Below are 20,960 nucleotides of genomic sequence, written 5' to 3'. Positions count from 1 at the left end.
GACTTTGTTGGTGCCCGATGCCACTGCGCGGAAAGAGAGCGCGCACGCGTGTGTGCGTGTGTGTGGAGCTCAGGAGAGGATGAGGGTGAATATGTGTGTGCGTGTGTGTGAGAGAGAGTGAGATGCGAGTGATGCCTGGCCAGAACAGGTGCTTTTATAGTGAATGCGCCGGCGCGTCATTTGATGCAGGGGAAGCAGACTATTGGGGGGGGGCTGCAAGGTTTAGCAGAAAGTCTCCTCTCTCTCCCTGGAGGGGCGTGAAGCCACTCGTCATGCCCCCCCATGCAGATTACATTTTGTAACTGACCACATTAAGTGAGCAGTTTGACTCATGACATCTAGAATAAACGGACGTTTTCTTCTGTGGTTTGACGTCACTGTTACTGAATCACCTGTAACCTCATTGCCCCCCCCCCCCCCCCCCAGTACTGTCTCCATGCAGTGTCGCGGCAGATTCTCTTTGCTGTCCCAGCAGAATGTCAGAATGGATCGATGTGGGGGGGAGCTGTGCACCACAGTGTTTTGGTGCTGCAGTCTGTAAACACCCCCCACCCCCCCCCCCAACCTCTGCAACATCGGAATGCAGGATGAGACTCATGATTCTCATGTATATGTTATGTACTAAGGACTTTCAGTGGAAACAAGACCGCAAGGGCTTTTTTGAAATGCCCCTCTTAGACAGGATGTTTGACTGTATTTGTACTGTAATACATGCTACTGTGTGACTGTACTTGTACTGTAATACATGCTACTGTGTGACTGTACTTGTACCCTAACATTCTATCTAATAAATATATTCATCATCATCATTCCATCACTCCTGCATTATCGCAATCGGACCTCAAAACCTGAAGCAAAGAGTGATCGGCTGTTCGTTTACTGGCAACAAAAACACATTAAATGAGTTTCTTTTTTTCACTCATGAACAATGACGTCCTCGTTTTTAGTCAGCTAAAACTCAGAGTCTTTATTTCTGGTGATCCGTTCTTTATCATCTACAGTGGCTAATAGTTTAAGAGGCCTAATTCCACAGAAGTGAATCAGTCAATAGTCTGAAGGTGCAGTAAACGATGTGATATGGAGCAGAGGGCAGATGTCTTGCTCTCCTTGGTTGGGCTTGATCCAGGCCAGAGGAGAAGGGAACATGCCCCTGCAGAGGAGGGAGCATCCATGCATCCATCAGACTGCAGCCTCACCTCCGAACAACGATCAATCACCCAACGGTTGTTATTCAGACTGACATCGGGCATGCAGCCCAAACAGCCTCAATGTGCAGCCGCTGCCGAGTCAGGAAATGGATGAATAAAAGACATTATAAAACCAAAACGGCATCATACAAGTCCATATGTTGATGATGATGCATCTTCTTTAATTGATGGAAGCAAGTATTTTCATGAAATATAAAAAATATTAAACAAGGTCAGTGTAAAGAGACACATTTTACACACCAGCTTTCTATTATTTGTAATGAATGTGATTAAATATCTGCAGTGTAATTAATTGCAGGAGATAATCTAATTATAATAGAAATACATTACTATTACATAATATATTTGAATTATAAGACTAAAGATAAGTACGTTATGTTTATTTATTTATTTTTTAAATCTCCTTGACCTCATATGAAACAATTAATAAATAGGTTAATTGGTTATGTTTACTTTAATATTATTTAATCAGAAGTTATTTAAGACGCAACGCAGTAGAAAAACGCTGGATTAAATTCTTAAACTTTCTGTCGTAACATTTGATGGGAATGTTTGCAGTGATTAAAATGCAGCACTTTCAGGTCGATGCTTGCAGCTGGTTCTGTTTTGAGAGTAGATACTTACACATGTTGACCACTAGGGAGCGCTAAAGCATCAGTGACGCCTCACGTGTTGATGCTGATGCTGGTTACAGATTCTCTTTCTACCAGATGAACGTGTTTCCTCCTTGTATTTACTTTTTCTTTTATGACGTCATGATGCTGTTGAGCTCTACTGTGTTATTCCGACACAATTTTCTAAGACAGAAATACATCCTGAGTACTACCACCAGACAAGACTTCAAAATAGCCATGCGCAAACCGGCGGGTGACGGTCACAGGGACAGTGTCTACTGAACTCCCTTTGGCCAAGGCTACCTTAACCTGAATATCTGCAACGGAAAATAAATGTGATGGTCCTACCTCCAAGGTCATTCATGGTCAGAGGAGCCCCGAGGACATGCAGCAATGCTCAATAATATGAATTTCACAAGCCTCCTGTGTTAACTCTCACTGAGCTGAGAGAGAGAGAGAGAGAGAGAGAGAGAGAGAAATCACCAGTGTACACATACATGCGGTTAACATGTCATGAGAGAGGGAGACTGTATTTCTTCACCTCCGTCACCCGGCCATTTAATTCTGGTAACTTTGGGAGAGTGAGGATGCAAGTGACTCAGCGTGAAATAACAGGCATGACAGATTTCTATAATTATGAGTCGTGCTCAGCCTTCTCTGCCCCCCCCCCCCCCCCCCCCTCCAGCACAGCAGCTGTTAAACATCTGTATTCGATTTATTCTACCGAACGCATCATATCAGCCAGTAAATTGATATTGTTGGTATTGTTGCATGTCGATTAATTATGTACGAAGGACTTTCAATGGAAATGCTCCTCTTAGACAGGGTGTTTGACTGTACTTGTACTGTATTACGTACTATTGTTTGACTGTACTTGTACTGCACTAACATTCTATCGAATAAATGTATTCATCAAGCAGGACTGCTTGGTTTGTTGCACTAACATGAAATGACTCTCAGCTCAGTGTGGCTGTTACTGAAACATAATGTACCTGAAACGAGGTAAATAAATAAACAGGTGGGACAGACAGTCTTTTGCGTTGATGGTGCTACAGATGGAATTTCAGGGGAAATGGTGTTTAATAAGGAACGACCGATAGAGGGCGCTGCCCGCCAGCAGACAACAACTCGCTGTCTTAGACAGGAGACATTTTGACAGGTCCTTATTTGAACAGCACAGACCAGTAAAGATGTCAGCGTTACATTTACACCAGTCAGATCCGCTCCCAGCAGCATGCATCACTGGTTGCGTATGAAACTAAAAGTAATGTCATTTAATGTAAAATAAATGTAACTACTCCTTAACATGCTGTTAAATAACTACATTTTTATTTAACTATTTAGCTGCCACAGTAATTACAATAAAATATTCAGTTGTGATATCACTTTTTTAAAAGGTTGTAACTTAAAAATTGTTAGAGATAAAGCCTTACTGTAAATGAGAAAGATCATCAGTATGAACCAAAGTTTGTGATGGGAATAAATTAACACATCTAATAATGTGGAAAAGTTCAATTCAAATGCAATCATCACGCAGGAACAAAGATAATCGATACAAAATCAAAGCAAAGCCAAAAAGCCACCATCTTGTCTTGTCATGGACATGCAGAAACCAAAAAAAAACAACCGAAGTGGGCAAGATAAAGAACATTCCCCGAGTCAATGCTGCGGAAAAGACGGCACTTTCAGGATCAGCACTGGACAGCTCCATATATTGCTACCTATGGAGCTGTCCAGTGCTGATCCTGAGCACCATATGTCGCCGGGGTCAACATTTCAGCACATTCTGGAAAAAACAAAAAAGTTCAAATAACTTTCAATAGTTACCGCCAGCAGATTATTCATTTCCTGACTGCAGCGTGTTGCTATTGTTATTGCCATGTTGCTGAATTTTTACCCTCACCGAAGAGGAGGCGAGGGTATTGCAATTGGGTGCGTTTGTTTGTTTGTTTGTCTGTCTGTTTGTTTGTCTGTCTGTTTGTTTGTTTGCTTGTTTGTCTGTCCGAGCGCATAACTCAAAAACTAGTAACCCAATCGACTTGAAATTTTTACACAAGCAAGGTTCTGTCCGTGGCTCGGTCCTCCCCGAGAATGGCGTTGATCCGGATCTGGATCCAGATTTTAGAATTATTTTTTACATCTGGAATTGTGCCTGTGATTGTCATTTTCTAGTTCCATTTGATCAGTTCACTACTTAAGTTACAAACATTGCATATTCAATTGTATAGTTGTACTATACATCAGCCCTCTACACTAACATCACCCGACCAACACCGGCCAGCTACAGCCACATACCCTCGCTGTGGTTTCGTCTAATGGACTTGTAAGTACTGCAAAACTGCTCCATGCTTCAGCTGTCCCACGACAGCCCCAGAATTAAAGACCATGAAACCAGCATGTGGAAGCTTTACAAGTAGGGCAGTGTGCACTTCTGCTTGTGGGCATTGGTTGATTGCATGTTTATGACATTCAGAAACATTGTAAACAAGTGACAGATGAAGCGGTGGTGACGGGACTCCACCATATGTTCTGCATATTTTAGGGATGTTCTCTAACTTGTAATGCCCCCCCCCCCCCCTGCAGCCCTGCTCCTTTGAAACGCTGCTGCTCTCTTTGGTGCTTTCATTTGCCAGGTGTTACACGCACAAAGCAAGGCTTTCTGTGGAGCGCTTTCACTCTGCGTCACACGCAGCCCACTCGGCTCCCTTTATCTGTCTTGGACACGATGCTCTTGTCTGATGTGCACTCTTCACTCCAGTCCCCTGAGATCCCCTCTTGTCCATGTGCAGACGAGCTCCTCCATCTGTTTGCACATACACAAATCCATGCAAAGCACACGCATGCACACAGTCAAATCGCTCTCTCTCGATCTGAGCTGATCACACTTAGAATCACGCTGCAGCTTCCTGCTGCAGGATTTCTATTTATTTATTTATGATCCAGGAGATGAAATCAGCCAAAAATGAATAATAATAATAATAGAAAAATCTATGATTGGCATCAAATCTCTGTTGAATGGAAAACCATTCCACATCAAGTAGAGTTACTTGTCTAGACTTTCAATAACATGAAATGTAATACAAACATTTTGATAAAATGACACTGGTCTTACTGTAATAATATAATAACTGTTATTTATACTATTCGGGGGATTTAGGATCTAAAATGATCATTTATAACCTTGAAAAGAGCCATGTGCTGATCTGGAGAACCTACAGTCAGAGAGGCAGTCATTAAGTGCTCTCTGTTGGTGGCACGATGCAGTCAGAGGTGATTAAATCTTTGCATGCGTGTGATTGGACAGGCCGTCCCGAGAGGAGCCACTGGGAGCAGATTAGGCGTGTGAACCCTGAGTAAACCGCTGGATTTTATTAATCTGACCAGGGAGGATGTGGAGAGGTGGGTTAGTAGGCCTGGAAGTCTGACACACACACACACACACACACACACACACACACTTCAACAACTGTCAATATCATCTGTGCACACCAACCAGCAGGGAGGTTATGTCTATAGACTCAGCTGGAGGGGGGGGGGGGGGTTACTTGGCTCGGGCTGCACTGCATTGCGGCGTCTGTCTCAGATTTCACGTGCAGATTAAGATCGAGGTATGTCTTTTACCAGATGCCTTTAAAGTGCTTTGCTGATTATCTATCTATCTATCTAACCACTTCAAGAGGATGAGTTTAAACTCATTTTACTCCTTAAATTAAACTATCGATGTCTCTGCCACTTAGATGACTGTTTATTGGTCAGTGCTAGAGATGTCTCCTAGCAACCAATGTACTCCCAACTTTAGCCAAGACCTTTAATTGTTTTTAAAAAGCTGGAGTCATATTAGAGGAAGATATTTTTGTCTTACAATGCCTCAGGTTTATTCAGTGGCCCGTGACCAATAGGATGGGACGTCCTCCCATGAACTTGGAGCGCCGTCCGTCACCTCTACGCTGACTTTAACAGATCCCGGTGGGGGGGGGGGCCTGCCTGCATGGAATGTGACTTGTTGAAGACAGACGGTATTTAACAGTGAAACAGATTGTAAATGTCACCTGTTGGGTCTTGCGTCGACAGTGTAACGGAGTAATGTTGAAGCGAACAAGGTGTTAAAGGCCAAATAAAGACACCGACAGCGTTGGGTAGGTAAACAAGGGCTTCAAATGTTTTATTCCTTTAATATCAATTGCAAGTATAAATTGCTGCTTCACAATTCATCTCATTCAAAGGTTGTCTCTATAATCACATTTGAAGTGATAACTTTAGACAACAATGTCCAAATTCTCCAATTCTTAAAAAGTGCACAAAATGTTACTGTCCTTAGTTACTCTTCAATAAATGTGACCTTTCTGAGAAGGCAACAACAACAACAACAACAAAGATGATGCTGTGTGTGTGTGTAATGCATGAAAGCACCATGTCTGAGACTGCCACAATGTCAAGGAATGGCCTTTGTGATTCATAAATATCATGTACGCTCATACATTTCTCTTTTAAGGCAGTTTGCCACTTCTTTGTACGCAGGGAGGGGCGCGTGCACAAAACAAACGCACACGTGAACAGGAGCTCCCCTGATGCTGAAACATGTAGCTTAAACAGCTGGTCTGAATGAAGTCTCATTCTTGGAGGGGAAGATGCGGAGAGCACCGGAGTCTTTTTAGAAGGGGGGGGGGGGGGGGGGGGGTCGCATATGCTCCACCACACACCTCCTCCTCACCTGCACCATGGATGCCGATGCAAAGGCGGTAAATAACCACACGGAGATGAGGGGAGGACATGGAGGACACACACACTGAGTGTTTGTCTGGTGGATTTGTTTTTTTTTTTGCCTTTTACTAGTAAACAAGTGAACACAAAACCAGAAGAGAAACATATTCTTACATTGTCTTAAAAGCTAGCCACCCTCTACCACCCCGGAGCTTTCTCTCTGAAGACGGTGACAGAAACACACACACACACACACAGTATGCACCTGCCTGCACTGAACACACCTGCCCACTCACACCTACTTTCAATACATTTGCCCTGCATGCCGCTCCCAATAAACTGCACCTCCACAGTTCCCGTTCGATTGAAAATGCTCAAATTTGACCCAAAACCAAAAAAGCAGCGATCCACACTAGAACTCTGTTCTAGTCGTCGCCCCCCCCCCCCCCAATTAATCTTCATGCTTTTGAATGAGATTTGCGAATGATGGACGCAGGAGGAGGGAGGGTTTTCAGCACCGTGCTTCTGCAATACACAGCGGAGGACATCTACATTTAGAAATCAAGCCCCCCCTCCCCCCCCCCCGGGCGTGATGGTTTTGGACCAGGAACAGAAACAGAAAAAGATGACTCAAACCTCACTGGGAGAATCAGCCCTTCTGTTCGAGGCTGCGAGGCAAGGAGGCCGGCGCACGACAAACGCAGCTGAACCTTCGCCCTGCGCTCGACCTGGACACCCCCCCCCACTCACTTTTAAAGTTTTTAATTGACTATTTTTTTTAAAGAAATTATTTAGATTTTTTAAAAACCCTTTCATTCCCCCCAGTAAAGGGCCAAAATTATGATCCAACACAAAGAAAGCGCATCGCTTTCAAAGAGCAGCGTGCCAAATTCTGAACAGACACAAAATACATTTCTAAATACTCTAAGGATCAACTACGCTGTGCAAACCAACCACAAACGCTCAATAAACCTCACATGAACATCGGCTATGACTTATATCTATATCTATATATATATTATATGCTCATCTATATATTTAGTATATCTAATAAATACATTTGTTGCTAGACATAGAGATCTTTCTGTAAACTATTTACATTAAAAAGTGTACATTTCTGCAGGAACACTAATAGCAAAGGAGAGCGCATGTGCGGTTGAACATTTGAGTGCTTCTCCTGTACGAACACGGAAACAGCGTGTTCCCAGTGAAAAGTTAAAGCCCATGACGCCACCAGTCCCGCCCGCCTGTCCTCTCTACCCAATGGAATGTGGCCCTTCCTATTAACACCTGCTGGACTGGGCAGTGATGGAGTAGTGTAGAAAAAATGCACCAGCACCTGCCAAAATATACCAGCATCCGGCCTGGTGGCTAGTGTTTCAAGTTTCCAAACATTCTCGGGACCCGTTGTTTGTCGCCAGACTCAAACGTGACACACACACACACACACACGAAGAAAACAAACACAAACGTCACCATCATCAGAGAGAGACACACAAAACACCAAACCCAACCCTAAACCCCATCATAATCTCATGCTGCACTTTTTTTGTGTGTGTATTTTTTTTTTTTTTTATCTGTATGGCAGGCGTGGACATGAAACTACGGATTAATTAAGAAGGACGTATCGCTATCTGCCCCGGCGGTGCAGCACACCAGCTGACGTAGCTTTCATCTGGTGACGCTGCTGGAACGGCTGCAGCGGGGACGTTTTAAAGAGACAGCATTTCTGTTTGCAAAAGCAATTATAAGTGCAAAACACCATGCACAGACGGTAAAGAGGGCAGAAAACAGCCCCAACAGTGTCACACCTGTAGGAGGACTGACAGGGACACGCAGGCGGGCTTGTGTGTGTGCGTGTGTGTGCGTGTGTGTGCGTGTGTGTGTGAGAGTCAGACAGAAAAATAATGAACTGAATCTCGTTAGTGCTTCCCCTGCTCTTGAGGCACGGAAAAGAGGCAGTGGGATATTGTGTGGTAACATTCTCTGGCTGAAATTTGTGTTTCTGACGGAGGCTTCTTTAACTTCCTCTGTGATTGGTGCAGAGCAGGCGACAGCCTATAGACTGCCTGCTGATTTAGGGGACTGTCAGGGAGCTTTTGGACTCAGAATGGATGGATCATCTAACTCTGTGGAGGCCCGGCTGGAGGAGAGACCTCAGACTTGCTCTGTTTTGGGATTGGGAGGTGTTGAGAAAATACGGGGTGGGAATGGGAGCGAGGTCGTCACCAGTGCCGTCTATAGGCTGCAGCCCAGCTGCTTAGCCCCCTCCTGAGTATCCTGCAGGCGCTGCAGGCTGGCGCTGGAGTAGCCCTCATCGCTGCAGCTGCTGCGCAGGCTGCCTCGCTCGTCTCCCGAGTCGCTCACGCTGCTGGTGCTCCATTCCAGGTCACCCAGCAGGTAGTCCATCCCCTCCACATCCACATCTAGGTCTTCTGTTGGCACACAAAGCTCTATTAATAAGGCTTTATTTCAGCCATAGTATTTTACATTTCAGTGTTTACACCGGGGGGTGATCAAGTAGAGGCCCGTGGGCCAGATCTGGATAGCAAAAGGCTTCCATTAGGCCAGCACAGCCTTCAGACACAACAGAAGAAAACATAGGCTATTATCTTTTAGCAGGAATGCGTTGGCAGGAGTCTATTCTACTGGGCACAGTAGAAATATTCTTTCAGCCAATGCATGGTATCCAACGCGCTGGTGCCCAGTGACTCCCCCAGATGAAGTTAGAATCCAGTTTCTTTTCTTTTTAATTATTATTCTTATAATTAGCAGGGAAACATTTTACTATTAGGGGTCAAGGTTAAGGGCTTGACACGAAATCTGGAAAGGAGGGTTTAATTTAAGGGATATCTCACGATTGTAGGTGAATATCTCCGATTTCAACATGAATCTCACCAATTTATCAAGAAGTGATTTAAAAGCTAACTAGTCTCTGCCACAGATTACTTTGGTGGACTGCCATCCTGAGGTATCAGAGTAACTCGAATGAATGGATTCATCAATAATTACACTGCAATCAGCAATTAATTATGAGCTATTTGTGCATTTTCTTTTTTTTTTTACAATTTATAGTGGAGCCCCTCCTGCTGTGAAAACGCACCTTGATCGGAGTCGGACTTCTCAGAGGAGAGGATGGAGCCGGTACTATCCATCCGAGTCCTCTCCACCCCCAGCTGTTCCAGACGCCTCCTCAGGTGTCTCTGCTCCCGCTGTAGCTGCTCCATGGTGTGCTGAGCTCTCCTGTCACCCTCTTCGAGCTTCTGCAGGGTGATGGTGGCGGGGAAACAACGTTTTAGAAGTTGTGAAAATTGATTTAAAATAACCAACAGCACTTAATTATCTGTCACACACACACACACACACACCTACTATATATATATAGTGTAATTTTGCACCTTAATATGATCTTTGGCCTTCATCAGCAGACTGAGGGTGGTGTGCCTGCTTGCATCTGGTCCTAAGGGAATGAGGGATTTCAAACGCTCTAAACACAGTCGTAGATGTGCCCGTCTGCGGATGGAAGAAAAGGAAGAAGAAATGAAACACAACAGGCTATATCTCACTTTGCATACACAGAACAAGCAGGTGACACGCGTGTGATCAAGTGTCACATTTCACATTTGGCTTTGTAGAATAGAAAGCCTCTATGCAAGGACAATAAAGGCTTTCTATTCTATTCTATTCTATTCTATTCTAGTTCACACCCAAAAAAAATAAACCATAAAAAAGTTCAGTTCTTGGTATTTTTTTTATGAGTTTTCAATGTCATGTTGCAGTTTTGTAGAAATGACTCAGCAATCAGCTGATGAATGATTGAGTTGTAACAGTCTGAGATGTGATTCAGAAGCTCATGAAAAAAAGTTAATGGATCTCGGATCAAGTAAGACAAGGCAAGTTTATTTGTATAGCATAATTCATACAAAGTGCTTTACAATGGCAAAGAAACACATTTAGCGCAGAACTTTAACTCATTAAATTCCATTGCCGTCTAAAGACGCCAATGACATTTTGGTTCTATTTTTCAAGGATAACGATATTTCGCTGAGGACCAACCAGAAGGGCTTCATATATTCCAGCGAAAGCTTGTTTCCACTCAGTATTCATGCAAAGAACGGAGGTAGTTAGCCTCAGTGCAAGCAGCAACGAGAGTTAAAAAAAAATACAGATGAATGTTCATTATTTCCTCGACTACATTTTTGGCGGCGTTGTGCGTAAATGACTCCGTTTGTTCCGTAATTTCATCAGTGACTACATTTCTAATCAACTGTGATAGGCTGAAACCATTTCTGATTACATGACAATAGTCTACTGAGGAAATGTTAATAAAACGTACTAAATATATCTTTATAGTTTACACTACGGTCTAACGGTCAATAGCCATGCAGAGTAATACAAACATCCCACTGGTGAGATCAAAGTCCGGTGCTAATCCGTTACTTAGTCGATTAAGTAGAAACTTACGGCGTAACTTATGGCTTTAAGGGCTGATTTGAAAGCGCTGACAGTTTGAGTATCCCTCAGGTGGCTCAGGAGGTCTCCTTCCACAGGTGAGGAGCATAATGGCTGAATGCTGATTCACTATGTTTGGTTCTGCTTCTGGGAACACACAAACCTGTTCCTGATGACCCGAGGGCTCTGGTTGCTTCATATGGAGCTAATAAGTCCAAGATGTACTTTGGTCTGAGACCATTCAGTGCTTTGCAGACCAAGAGTAAGATTGTAAACTCTGTCCTGTAGACAAACAGGAATTTAGTGGAGTGATTTGAGGACTGATGCAATCTGGTCCAGTTTCCTGGTATTAGGACTCTGGCAGCAGAGTTCTAGATCTACTTTAAACTGTACAATCATCTGAACTACTGAAAATAAATGATTGAACAAGTTTCTTTTTGCCTCATCTGGACAGGAAACAATTGTTTCTAGCAATGTTCTTCTGGTGGTATCAGGCAAACAACTTAGTCACCCCTTTCAAGTAATTGTTAAAACTCAGGTCAGAGCAAATGACGACACCTGAGATTTCTGGCTTGGTTTGTAACTTTTACTTACACGGAGTCAAGGTGAGCACCGATCTTTGACCTTTCATTTTTGGGTCCAAATACACAGACACATCCACTCATTTATTTGATGGACACACTGAGAGCAAGTAAAGGACCGTAGTCATGTGATGACATTGAAATATTAAGTGTGTGCATAAATGCAGTAAGAGCTGTTTATAATCTATTATCGGAGCAAGGGGCAACAATTAGATATTGAATAGAAGAGGCCAAAGAACGGACCCCTGAGGAACCCCGCATGTGATCTTGACTTGCTCGGACTTACAGTAGAGTACAGCCCACTGTTCCAGGCTGTCAAGAGGCATGATGTGTTCAACTGTGTCAAATGCAGCACTGAGGTCCAGCAATACCAAGACGGGGGTTTTCAATGCACTATGATTCAGCTGGATGTCATTTAACACTTTTATAACTGCAGTCTCAGTGCTGTGGTGTGGTCGAAAACCACACTGAAATTCATGAAGGAGATTGCTCTGAACCAAAAAAGTATGAATCAACTTTGAGTGATCTTTGAAAGAATGAATCTTTCCCAGAAATGGAAGATTTGATTCGGGCCTGTAATTACTTATTACTGAAGCATCTGGATTTAATTATTTTAAAAGAGGCTTAATCACTGCTTCTTTCCAGGTGTGACGGACTGAAGAGAATTATTTAATATCTGCAATACATCTGAAGCTCTGCAACTAAAAACATCTTTAAAAAGAAAAGGCTTGCGTGCAGAGTGTCAAGACGGCGTGTTGTTGCTTTTAGCTTAAAGACAGTTTCTGCCAGAGCAGTATGATCCAAGAGTTTAAAATGTTCTAGACTAATCAGAGAACAAGAAGGAACAGATAGCACCGTAGTTAGGCCTGAGTTGGAGCTACAAACTGTTCGTCTTATCACTAATATATTATCTGTAAAAAAAAACCTGCAAAGTCATCATGTGGGCATTGTAAGCATTTTTATTGTAACGCTGCACAATGCTTCACCTCCTCCAGAATTTCTTATTAGGAATGAAAACCTTTCTGCATTACTCTCATCAAGCATGAACCAGTGGGAAATGTCAAGGAATAAACATACCGGTGGTTATAAAGTTGTTTATTTAAAGTGTCCTTGTTGACTGCATTTCTGCTTCTGTTTTCAAAAATAACCAAGAGAAATATCCCCAAACCGTCCATCACTCTGGTCCCTACTGATATATCTAAATTGTTATATACATGGGTACACAAACAAATATTTTAATAAAGAAAAGCAAGAAGTTTTCTATTGTCAATCAACTTTTATTTCCTGCCACCGCCTGCAGCACGGACAACACCAATGTGATATCAGCACATCACCCTGTGCTGTTGAGCGGACCGTGTGAGAACCACACAGCCTGCTCGGTTTTACCACCCAACATCCCCCAAATGTTGCCTGTTGGGATTTCTAAAATGAGAAATTATCTTACGTATAAAATATTTCAGATTTGAAAGTTGCTGCAGAAATTAATGGGCTATATCAAGTAGCCAAGACCCAAACCCGCTAAAATACAACGCAATTCTTGGATCGATGGATGAACAATTATTCAAGTCCACCAAAGAAAAGAATCTTACTCTCCAAACCACTTGAACGAGGGGTTGTGTCGTCTCCAGCAGCCGCTGTTGTGGTCTGGATTTAGGATGAAAATGTTCCTCCTCCTTATTGAGAAATGTAAAGTCAGAGGTTTGATCATTGCTTATTGTGTATTTTGGATCCTCAATAGTGGTTGCTAATCTTCCTGAGGTCCCGCTTACAAACAGAATAAAGTGAATCCATTGATACATACATTAATGCATGTGATCATGTTCTCTAACCGTAGCTTCCTTCTCTGGAAGACATCGGAATATTTATTACCGTTGCTACGCCGGACGGTTCATTGAGCGAGAGAGCACACGTCTTCCTCCGCCGTGACAAAAACAGAAGCATGTTGAAACCCAGAGCTCGCGTGTGACACGCGTACAGACCTGAACTCATCATCAGTCTCCTGTGACACCCCCCCCCCCCCCCCCCCGCCGCTCTCCCACTCAGAGCTACGCGTTGTTGGTGGTTTTTTAAAGGCCTGGTGGGCGTCTGCGACCACTTGACCCCGTTGTTACGCAACACACACCTCCAGTTCCATCCTCGGTGGAGTGTGTACGTGTCTGGCAGCCAGTGTGTGCCTGAGCGAGTGGGCGTGTGCACGTCAGACTCTTCCTGAGGACGAGTGTGAAAGCGTTTTTCCTCGGTTGCAGAGTGCTGGATGGATGAGCTCCTCGTCTCATGTCTGCTGCTGGTGGAATTGAAGCTCGGAGAGTTTCCCCAAACTGAACGTAAGGAATCTCAGAAGATGCAGCCGGATACATTCTCACTCTTTACGTGAACGCAGCAAACAAAACTAATGCAAATTCAGCGTTCAAGAGTCTTCTCAGCCGACTCGGTCCGAAGGGCATTCAAGCTGACGTGACATAACTTCCAAATACGCCTGCCTGAGAGTTGCTCTGACGTAACAGGGGATCAGCAGGGCAGACTAATAATTGTTCAACTCCGATGAGCTGCAAACTCACGTAGCAGCAGGTGCTGCTGGGACACCTTCGGCAGCAACAGGTTGATCTGGTTCACTGTCGCTGCAGTGCAGCGTGGAAACCGGTGAATATGCATCTTAACTTCAGACTCTTAGGGGCACACAACTGATCTGAACGCAGCTAGTCGATTCTGAAAGGTCCAGTTTCTCGCTTCAGGAAGGCCTTTGCAAAAGAGCGTTCCGTTGCAAACCAAAATGTTTTCTCTCATCGAAGCATCTCTATACATAGACTTGCGTTAAGCTAAAAACTACAAGGAGGTCGGCAAGATGCACTGCCTGATCAGCAGTAAATCACTGCGCTGCCTGCCCTCCCACTAAACAGCCAACAACAAATGTGTGATCAGACCTTTCACTCAACCAATATTGCAGGGGGGGGGGGGGGACGCTAGCGAAAACACATCAGTGTACTTAAGTTTAAAGCCATTATATGGCTGTAATTTTGTAAAAGATCACTTTTGCCTAGATTTACATAACTGTATTTATTAATCCAGACAGATAGTAAAAAGAATATTCAGATTGAGTGACTCAACTGGTTAAGAGATCAAACGTTTCACATCATCCCAAATATATACCTTTAAAACACAGATGCATACTTGTATGCACACAAGTATATTTATTTATTTTCACAGCAGTGATTGACAAATAAACACACACACACAGATCTTTTGCCACATACCTGTTCTTTTCCATTTCATTGTGTGTAGACCTGTGGAGATATACCAGACATTAGAGACTACACACACATCACAGGCTCTGATCAAACAGGTGAAGGCTTCCTCTCCACGTTCCATCAATGCAGTCCAGGGGAGAGAGAGAGTGAGGAAACGTTGTGTGGGAGTTCATGAGCCATTAAAGTCTAGTCTAGGAAAGACGAAGGCCACGCTGGATGTCCCAATGCCCGAGGGGTATTCTATGGCGGGCACGCTTGCTTGTTTTTAGAAGGAGTGTGTGTTCAGATACGTGATCAGGCCGTGAGTAAACACGGCAACAGTAACCACAAACAGAAGCCCAAGGCAGGACTGATTCCCCCGCGTAGCACATGGGTGGAGGGAGACACCATGTTCAGCTGTGGTTACCTAAGAGACGCAGGCGTCCTCGTTGCCAGCATGACTCCTGCACTGCAGTGTTGATGTGCAGCACGTACACAAAGACAACGCAGGAATATGGTTAGATGTAGCGTCTGGAAGGAAGGCGCCCCCCCGACCGATACAGAATATGGGCTGATAGTTGAGCATTCCTCAACTACCCCCACCTGGCCTCCCACGTCCTAAAGGGAGCCTCCGCTCCGCTTGGTGCTAAACCATCGCCCTGCCATGGCACATTACAAGATATTACACCGACTCGATATACAGCAACAGCTCGACATACGAGCGTTCCGAGACACCAGCAAACCTGCAAACAATATTTTTGCTTTGAGACACCAGCAACTTCCAGATGCCGGTGCTAAATGGCCGAGTTCTGCGCTTCACTCGTTCAGTTCCGGTGTTCTCCACCTGCCGTACTCATCTCCCGCGTGTCGTTTTTAAATTCATTTTGAACATAAAAAACAAAACACTTTGATTTCTGGACACGTTTTACTTCTCGCCCATCAGTACACAAAAACAATGGCGACAGATCTGCATTAGTTTCGCCTCCTTCCTTCTGCACGGATGCTGGATCAGTCAGGATGTTTAATGAGGGTCTAATTTCCTGTGAAACTGTTTGCCTCCCAACACAGCCATGGATTTTGATCACCATCGTTTTTGCAGAAGAAATATACACCAGAAACATTTCTCACTGCATCGATTGAGAGTCAGACTCTGAGCAAGCATCATTTAACTGTAGGAACAAAACCAGAGGGGGGGTTGAGAAGACCACGTGTTTGATGAGTTTCAGTGTCGGTCAGATGTTTAATCCTCCTATGAAAATGGTCGTTCTTCCTACATGGTGGGCCATAATATCATCTCTTTAGGAGACCTTGAAAGAGACGATTGATCAGAACATCCTTCCTCCCGCTTGGTGCAAAACAAGGTTCTCCTGCATTTTCATTTCGCTGTAAAGCCCAACTCATGAGCCTGAATCCGACACAGGGGGGGGGGGGGGGGGGGGTAGAAAGGCTCCATTTGTCTGCTCAACAAGGACAGCCAAGATCCCTGTGTGCTGTGGATGTATGCGTGTGTGGGTGTGTGAGATCTGCGTAATGGAGGAGATGGTGTTCTCCACTGCCTGCCAAGAGTACAGCAGGAGGAAGAGGTGAGGGGAGGGGTGAGTCATTACTACTGACACACATACACCCCCCCCCCCCCCATGGGAGAGTGGGCTCTGGGCTTATACGTGCACGTTTAGACGCCTCACATGCCTCTTTTTATTCAACGTGCAGCCGACCAACAAACTGACACGTTAGAACTGATCCAGTCACAACTTGGCCTCTTGATGACCAGGAGCCAAACTCGTACTACCAACCCACCATGTCAAACAACCCGAGTTCACAATGCGAGTGGAGCTCGTCGGAGAACCTGCAGCTGAGCGGCGTAGATAAACAACAGTAAATGGTGAAGGCAAATACTACGAGCTAAAAGCCTTGATGGCTGGAAACAGTCGTGCAAAGCTAGTTCCCTTCGCTGCACGTCTAAAAATACAGCGCCTGCTAATCGTGTCGAGGCCTGCTCTCAGCCTTACGGCCACGCCACACCCCCGTGTTCCGGGACTCGACACCAGAATTGTATACTTTCATACCAAAAACAAGGAACAGGCCAAATCCAATACATGATAAATACTCATTTCATTTCAAGAGAAGTATTTCTGCATAAATACCGGAAGCAATGAAAGCATGTCGTCAGCTAAAAGCAGCTCCTCATCCTCAGTTCTTTGGTGACATTTTGATATTTGACTCGAGCTAAAACACGAGCAGATCAGTTGGTTGGGGATGATTTCCATAAATACAAGAATATTATATTATTCCTTTGGCTCATTTATCAAGATAACATCGCAGACATCGTTTCCTTGCAGCTTCCCCACCGTGAAGATTCGCTGCCTTTTCCCCATCATTAGATTATCATCTATCAAACAATGAGTGTAAAACATTGCAGTTAATCAATTATGCGACGGTCCCCGTGGTGCAGACAGGCCACGCCCATGTCACAGCGGTGCGTGTTCGGAGTGCAGAAACGTCACGCCTGTGTATGGCCGTCCTCTGCCCCTCTGACAGCTGGGTGTACGTGAGGGTTGCACAAGGTAACCCGCTCGCACGCTTCACCCCAAGTGATCTGCACGCTTGTGTTCACACATCAAGACTAGGACGGGAAGGCGTTTCGGGAATGTGGACCAGTATACTTGATGGCGGAGTGGCATTTAACGTGAATGGGCTGATGCGTATTATATTACCTGCAAACCAATCAGCTCCCCTATAGCGCCGCTACGCTGTAGATCATGCCTGACGGATTAGCGTGAGCAAATCAATCGATCTATCTATAGGTTGCCTCGTTTGTCATCTTCTCGGTGAGAGGGAGGCAGTGCGTGTGCGCGTGGTGAAGGAGAAGAAACCCCCCCCCCACACACACACGCTGTCAATCTAAAAAATACATACATTGTGTCAAATGTTCTGCTTCAGCTCACTGCGCGCTCGCTGCGCCTGCGTCTCATGCAGGCTTTGACACTCCCACAAACCAAAGTTCTGCCTAATTGAAGTCAGCAAAGTGCAAAGTGATGTGTAGGCGAGGACAGAACATGCACAGGTCCTGACATGGATGCAATTCTGCTTATGGACTTCTGAAAATAGCTTCCATCGAGGTGACTGGAGCCATCGGGACACCGACCCCCCCCCCCCCCCCCTCCAAAAACATCTTCACAGTCACCTTGACTCACCCACTTAGCCTTAACCTAGTGGCCAGTCAGGAGCAGACGCTGATGTTTGCTACTGTCAGCCACGTCTTACAGGAGAAGAAGAACAGGTCTCAAACAAAGGTTGCCTTTGGTAATATTCACCTCCTTAACAAATGCTTTTCGTCTGAAACAGGTGTTCAATTGTCTTTGGAATACAGGCGGTCCTCACTTACCAACGTACTCACTGAACTCCGTTACGACGGGCTTTAGGAAATTTAAATGCATGTTTTCAGCGACAAGAAATGTGAACAACCGGACGTGTTTATGTCACCCCTTGACAAACAGTGGGTGAGCGTTCCCTGAAGTAGCGGCCATCATTGTTAACTATATTAACGCATGTTTCGATACTTTCGTGTCTTTTGCTAGTTCTATATTCATCCAAAAGGGAAGCATTTGATTCCCTTTTGGATGAGAGGGGTTTTTTTTTTTTTGACAACACAAAATGTTGGCCAAGTTGTCCGTCAACGGAAGTTTGATTCAACGGCAAAATCGTTTAGCAGCGCCGTCTTCGGAACGCAACTCCATCGTGGAGTGAGGGCCGCCTGCACTCAGCAGATACATACACTGATAATGTTGCGACGGGTGTAATTTTATTAGCATGCCGTTAATATGACTTAGAAAATCTCATCTTCAAAATAGAGTGAACTCCTGTGGCTGCTACGTTTTTTAGGCAATAATGCTTCCAGTAAAGCAGGTAGAGAAGTCAGTGTTTTTATTTATTTATAATTATACATGTCCAGTGAATAATACGTCTGTTCCTATAAAAACGGTGGAATCACTTCAGAAATATTTACATTGTGATCGTTGGACGGCCTTAAACACCGTTGCTTTCACGCTCCACCAGGTTGCTTTTCTATTCAGCGTGTGCAGCCATCTCTTTTAATGATTTAACGAATCAGCTGATTCACAGAGAACTCGCACGACAGCAGAATTGCACCACGATTCTCCCCTCCCAACATCGGGTGAGAAAACTGATCAGAAACTTTGATTAGTCTTTGATTAGGTAGTGAAAGGCGTACGCAGGCCCAGTCTGAAACCTTCTGATCTACACGTGGTCACACTGGGGCTGCCTGATAATATTCAGCCAGTACCATTTACCACGTTTGATTATCAGACGTCCAAATGTGGGAGATTAGATCAGTACTGATGCAAACTTCTCAGAGCAGCTGCCAGTCCGGCCAAGCAACCTTTACCATTTAGCGTGCTAGGCTAACGTTAGCAAGCCTCCCACTTTTGACAGATATTAAATCAACAATTAAAATCTCAGCATGTGTTGACCACCTTCTGCCCAACCATTTCCTCGCTTCTTTTTGTCTTCCCCTTTTTTAATCTAATATTTAATTTACAGTACTCCCTGAAGTCAGAACAGGAGTTATGTGATCCATTCTATTAATTAAAGTGTTCATACATATGCAGGCACCGCGTGTGTGTGTGTGTGTGTGTGTGTGTATTCTTGAAAAACATTTTTACCATACGGGTTTTCTGAAGGACTTTTACCTGCTACTTGTGTTTTTCTTGCTTTTGCTTTTCCTTTTCAAGCTTTCCGTCTCTCTGCTGCTGATAAAAGGCGGCATGGAGGCATAGCCATGCTCGGCTCCTGCAACGAAATAAACATACAGGTCACATGTCCAGAAAAATATCTGGGAACGCAAATGCCACAGCGCCACTGCAAAATGTGCCACATTTGATATCAAAGCCCTGTGGAATTCAGCAGCCATTATCTAGATGTGCAGAATTGCAATAAATGGCTCCCATGCAGTCTGTATACAGTAAGCTCTACCCTCCGCCTGGACAATGATGTCATCTTGAACTGGAATAAACCCCACCAGCAAACCACAACAGAGGGAAAGGAGGGGCCTGCATGAAAACAGCGTCACCCTGCATACCTGCCTGCATCTGGCGCAGATTCTTTCATTAGAAAATGGTAGATGTACGTGGTCAGGCACATATATTAGTAAATTGATAAGTAACTTCACTAAATAATAGCCGATGCATTATGCTACTGCGCAAAATCGGACCCCCCCCCCCCCCCCCTTGAATTTAATGCATACGTTCCTGTAAAAATGAAACGAAAGGCAGCAACAGGATTCAGAGCAGCTTTAAAACAAACGACAGGTGCATAAATTAGAGTTTCACAGTAAAATGTCATAAATGCAACAGACGATAGAAAAATAATGTAATTAGATGTTTACCTCGTTCTCTGCGCTCAAGGTACTCTGCTGCTTCGATCAACATCTGCACCAGTCCGATCGCCGCCATTTTCAACAATAACACGGATAATAAAATATCAATCCGAGGGATTCTCCAGCCGGACGCGACGAGCTTCGGGTCCTGCCGCTGGCCGTCCTCACTCAGGTGTCTTGCTGTCACTTGTTCTAAAAGGCGAGCAGTGACGTTGACGAGTTGCTCCAGCAGTCTATTTAAAAGTTAAAGATCGGGGATAATCGATCGAACCAAGTTCTTCTTCCTTAATGCTCGTTAAATGACCCGGTGTTAGCTAGCTCGTCGAAACTGATGCTAGCACTACTTGAAAGGCTAACGTTTAGGTTGCTTTTCCTTCTCTTTTCAGCGAAATATCGACTATTTTATTTCCTGTTTGTCGAGTCAGAGCGACGTATTGCCAAAACAAAACCGAAGGGTTGTTTGTTATTAAGAAAATTAAGCCGAGTACTGCTTTAAAAAAAAGAGAACAAGTTGGATGCGTGCTAATGCTAGTGTCAAGTTTCCAATTCGACGAGTAAAACCCTTGCTAGCTCGCTTGTACGTACATATAAAGATTCGGCCAATCAAAACAAAAACGTAGACTTTCACGAACTTGCCTGGTGTAAAATTGTTTAAAGAAAAAAAAACCCGACGATGTAATCAAACCTGATCAATTCAGGGATATGTGGCTGGCTCGTTTTGTGCTGGAGACACAGATATCTGCTAACATGAACCGAGGGAGAGAAGGTTCATCAAAATACTGGCT

General features: G+C 44.4%; 1 protein-coding gene across 2 annotated transcripts; it reads right to left on the bottom strand.

The window, feature by feature from the left end:
* Positions 1 to 5,959: 5,959 nt before the first annotated feature.
* Positions 5,960 to 20,939, bottom strand: mxd1 (MAX dimerization protein 1). 2 transcript variants are annotated; one of them, XM_068738699.1, is made up of 6 exons: positions 20,185 to 20,939; positions 19,490 to 19,589; positions 14,808 to 14,837; positions 9,922 to 10,036; positions 9,627 to 9,786; positions 5,960 to 8,958 (listed from the first exon to the last, which is right to left on the bottom strand). In XM_068738699.1, exons 1-6 carry the CDS (start codon positions 20,249 to 20,251, stop codon positions 8,762 to 8,764), a joined length of 669 nt encoding a protein of 222 aa, XP_068594800.1. In that variant the 5' UTR covers positions 20,252 to 20,939; the 3' UTR covers positions 5,960 to 8,761. The 2 variants fall into 2 exon arrangements, with proteins under 2 accessions (XP_068594800.1, XP_068594801.1); XM_068738700.1 differs by having other exon boundaries at positions 5,960 to 8,955.
* Positions 20,940 to 20,960: the final 21 nt, after the last annotated feature.

Source organism: Brachionichthys hirsutus, chromosome 4 (genome assembly GCF_040956055.1).
Source record: "Brachionichthys hirsutus isolate HB-005 chromosome 4, CSIRO-AGI_Bhir_v1, whole genome shotgun sequence".
Lineage (NCBI taxonomy): Eukaryota > Metazoa > Chordata > Actinopteri > Lophiiformes > Brachionichthyidae > Brachionichthys > Brachionichthys hirsutus.
This window is presented reverse-complemented; position numbering and strand designations above follow the sequence as displayed.

What these genes read in the sequence shown, in the direction of transcription:
- mxd1 (XM_068738699.1), bottom strand. Translation starts at nt 20,251, where the DNA reads ATGGCGGCGATCGGACTGGTGCAGATGTTGATCGAAGCAGCAGAGTAC. An exon ending in AATGAAATGGAAAAGAACAG is followed by an intron (nt 10,037 to 14,807) that starts GTATGTGGCAAA and finishes TTCCATCCGCAG; the next exon opens with ACGGGCACATCTACGACTGT. An exon ending in GAAGTCCGACTCCGATCAAG is followed by an intron (nt 8,959 to 9,626) that starts GTGCGTTTTCAC and finishes GTGTGCCAACAG; the next exon opens with AAGACCTAGATGTGGATGTG.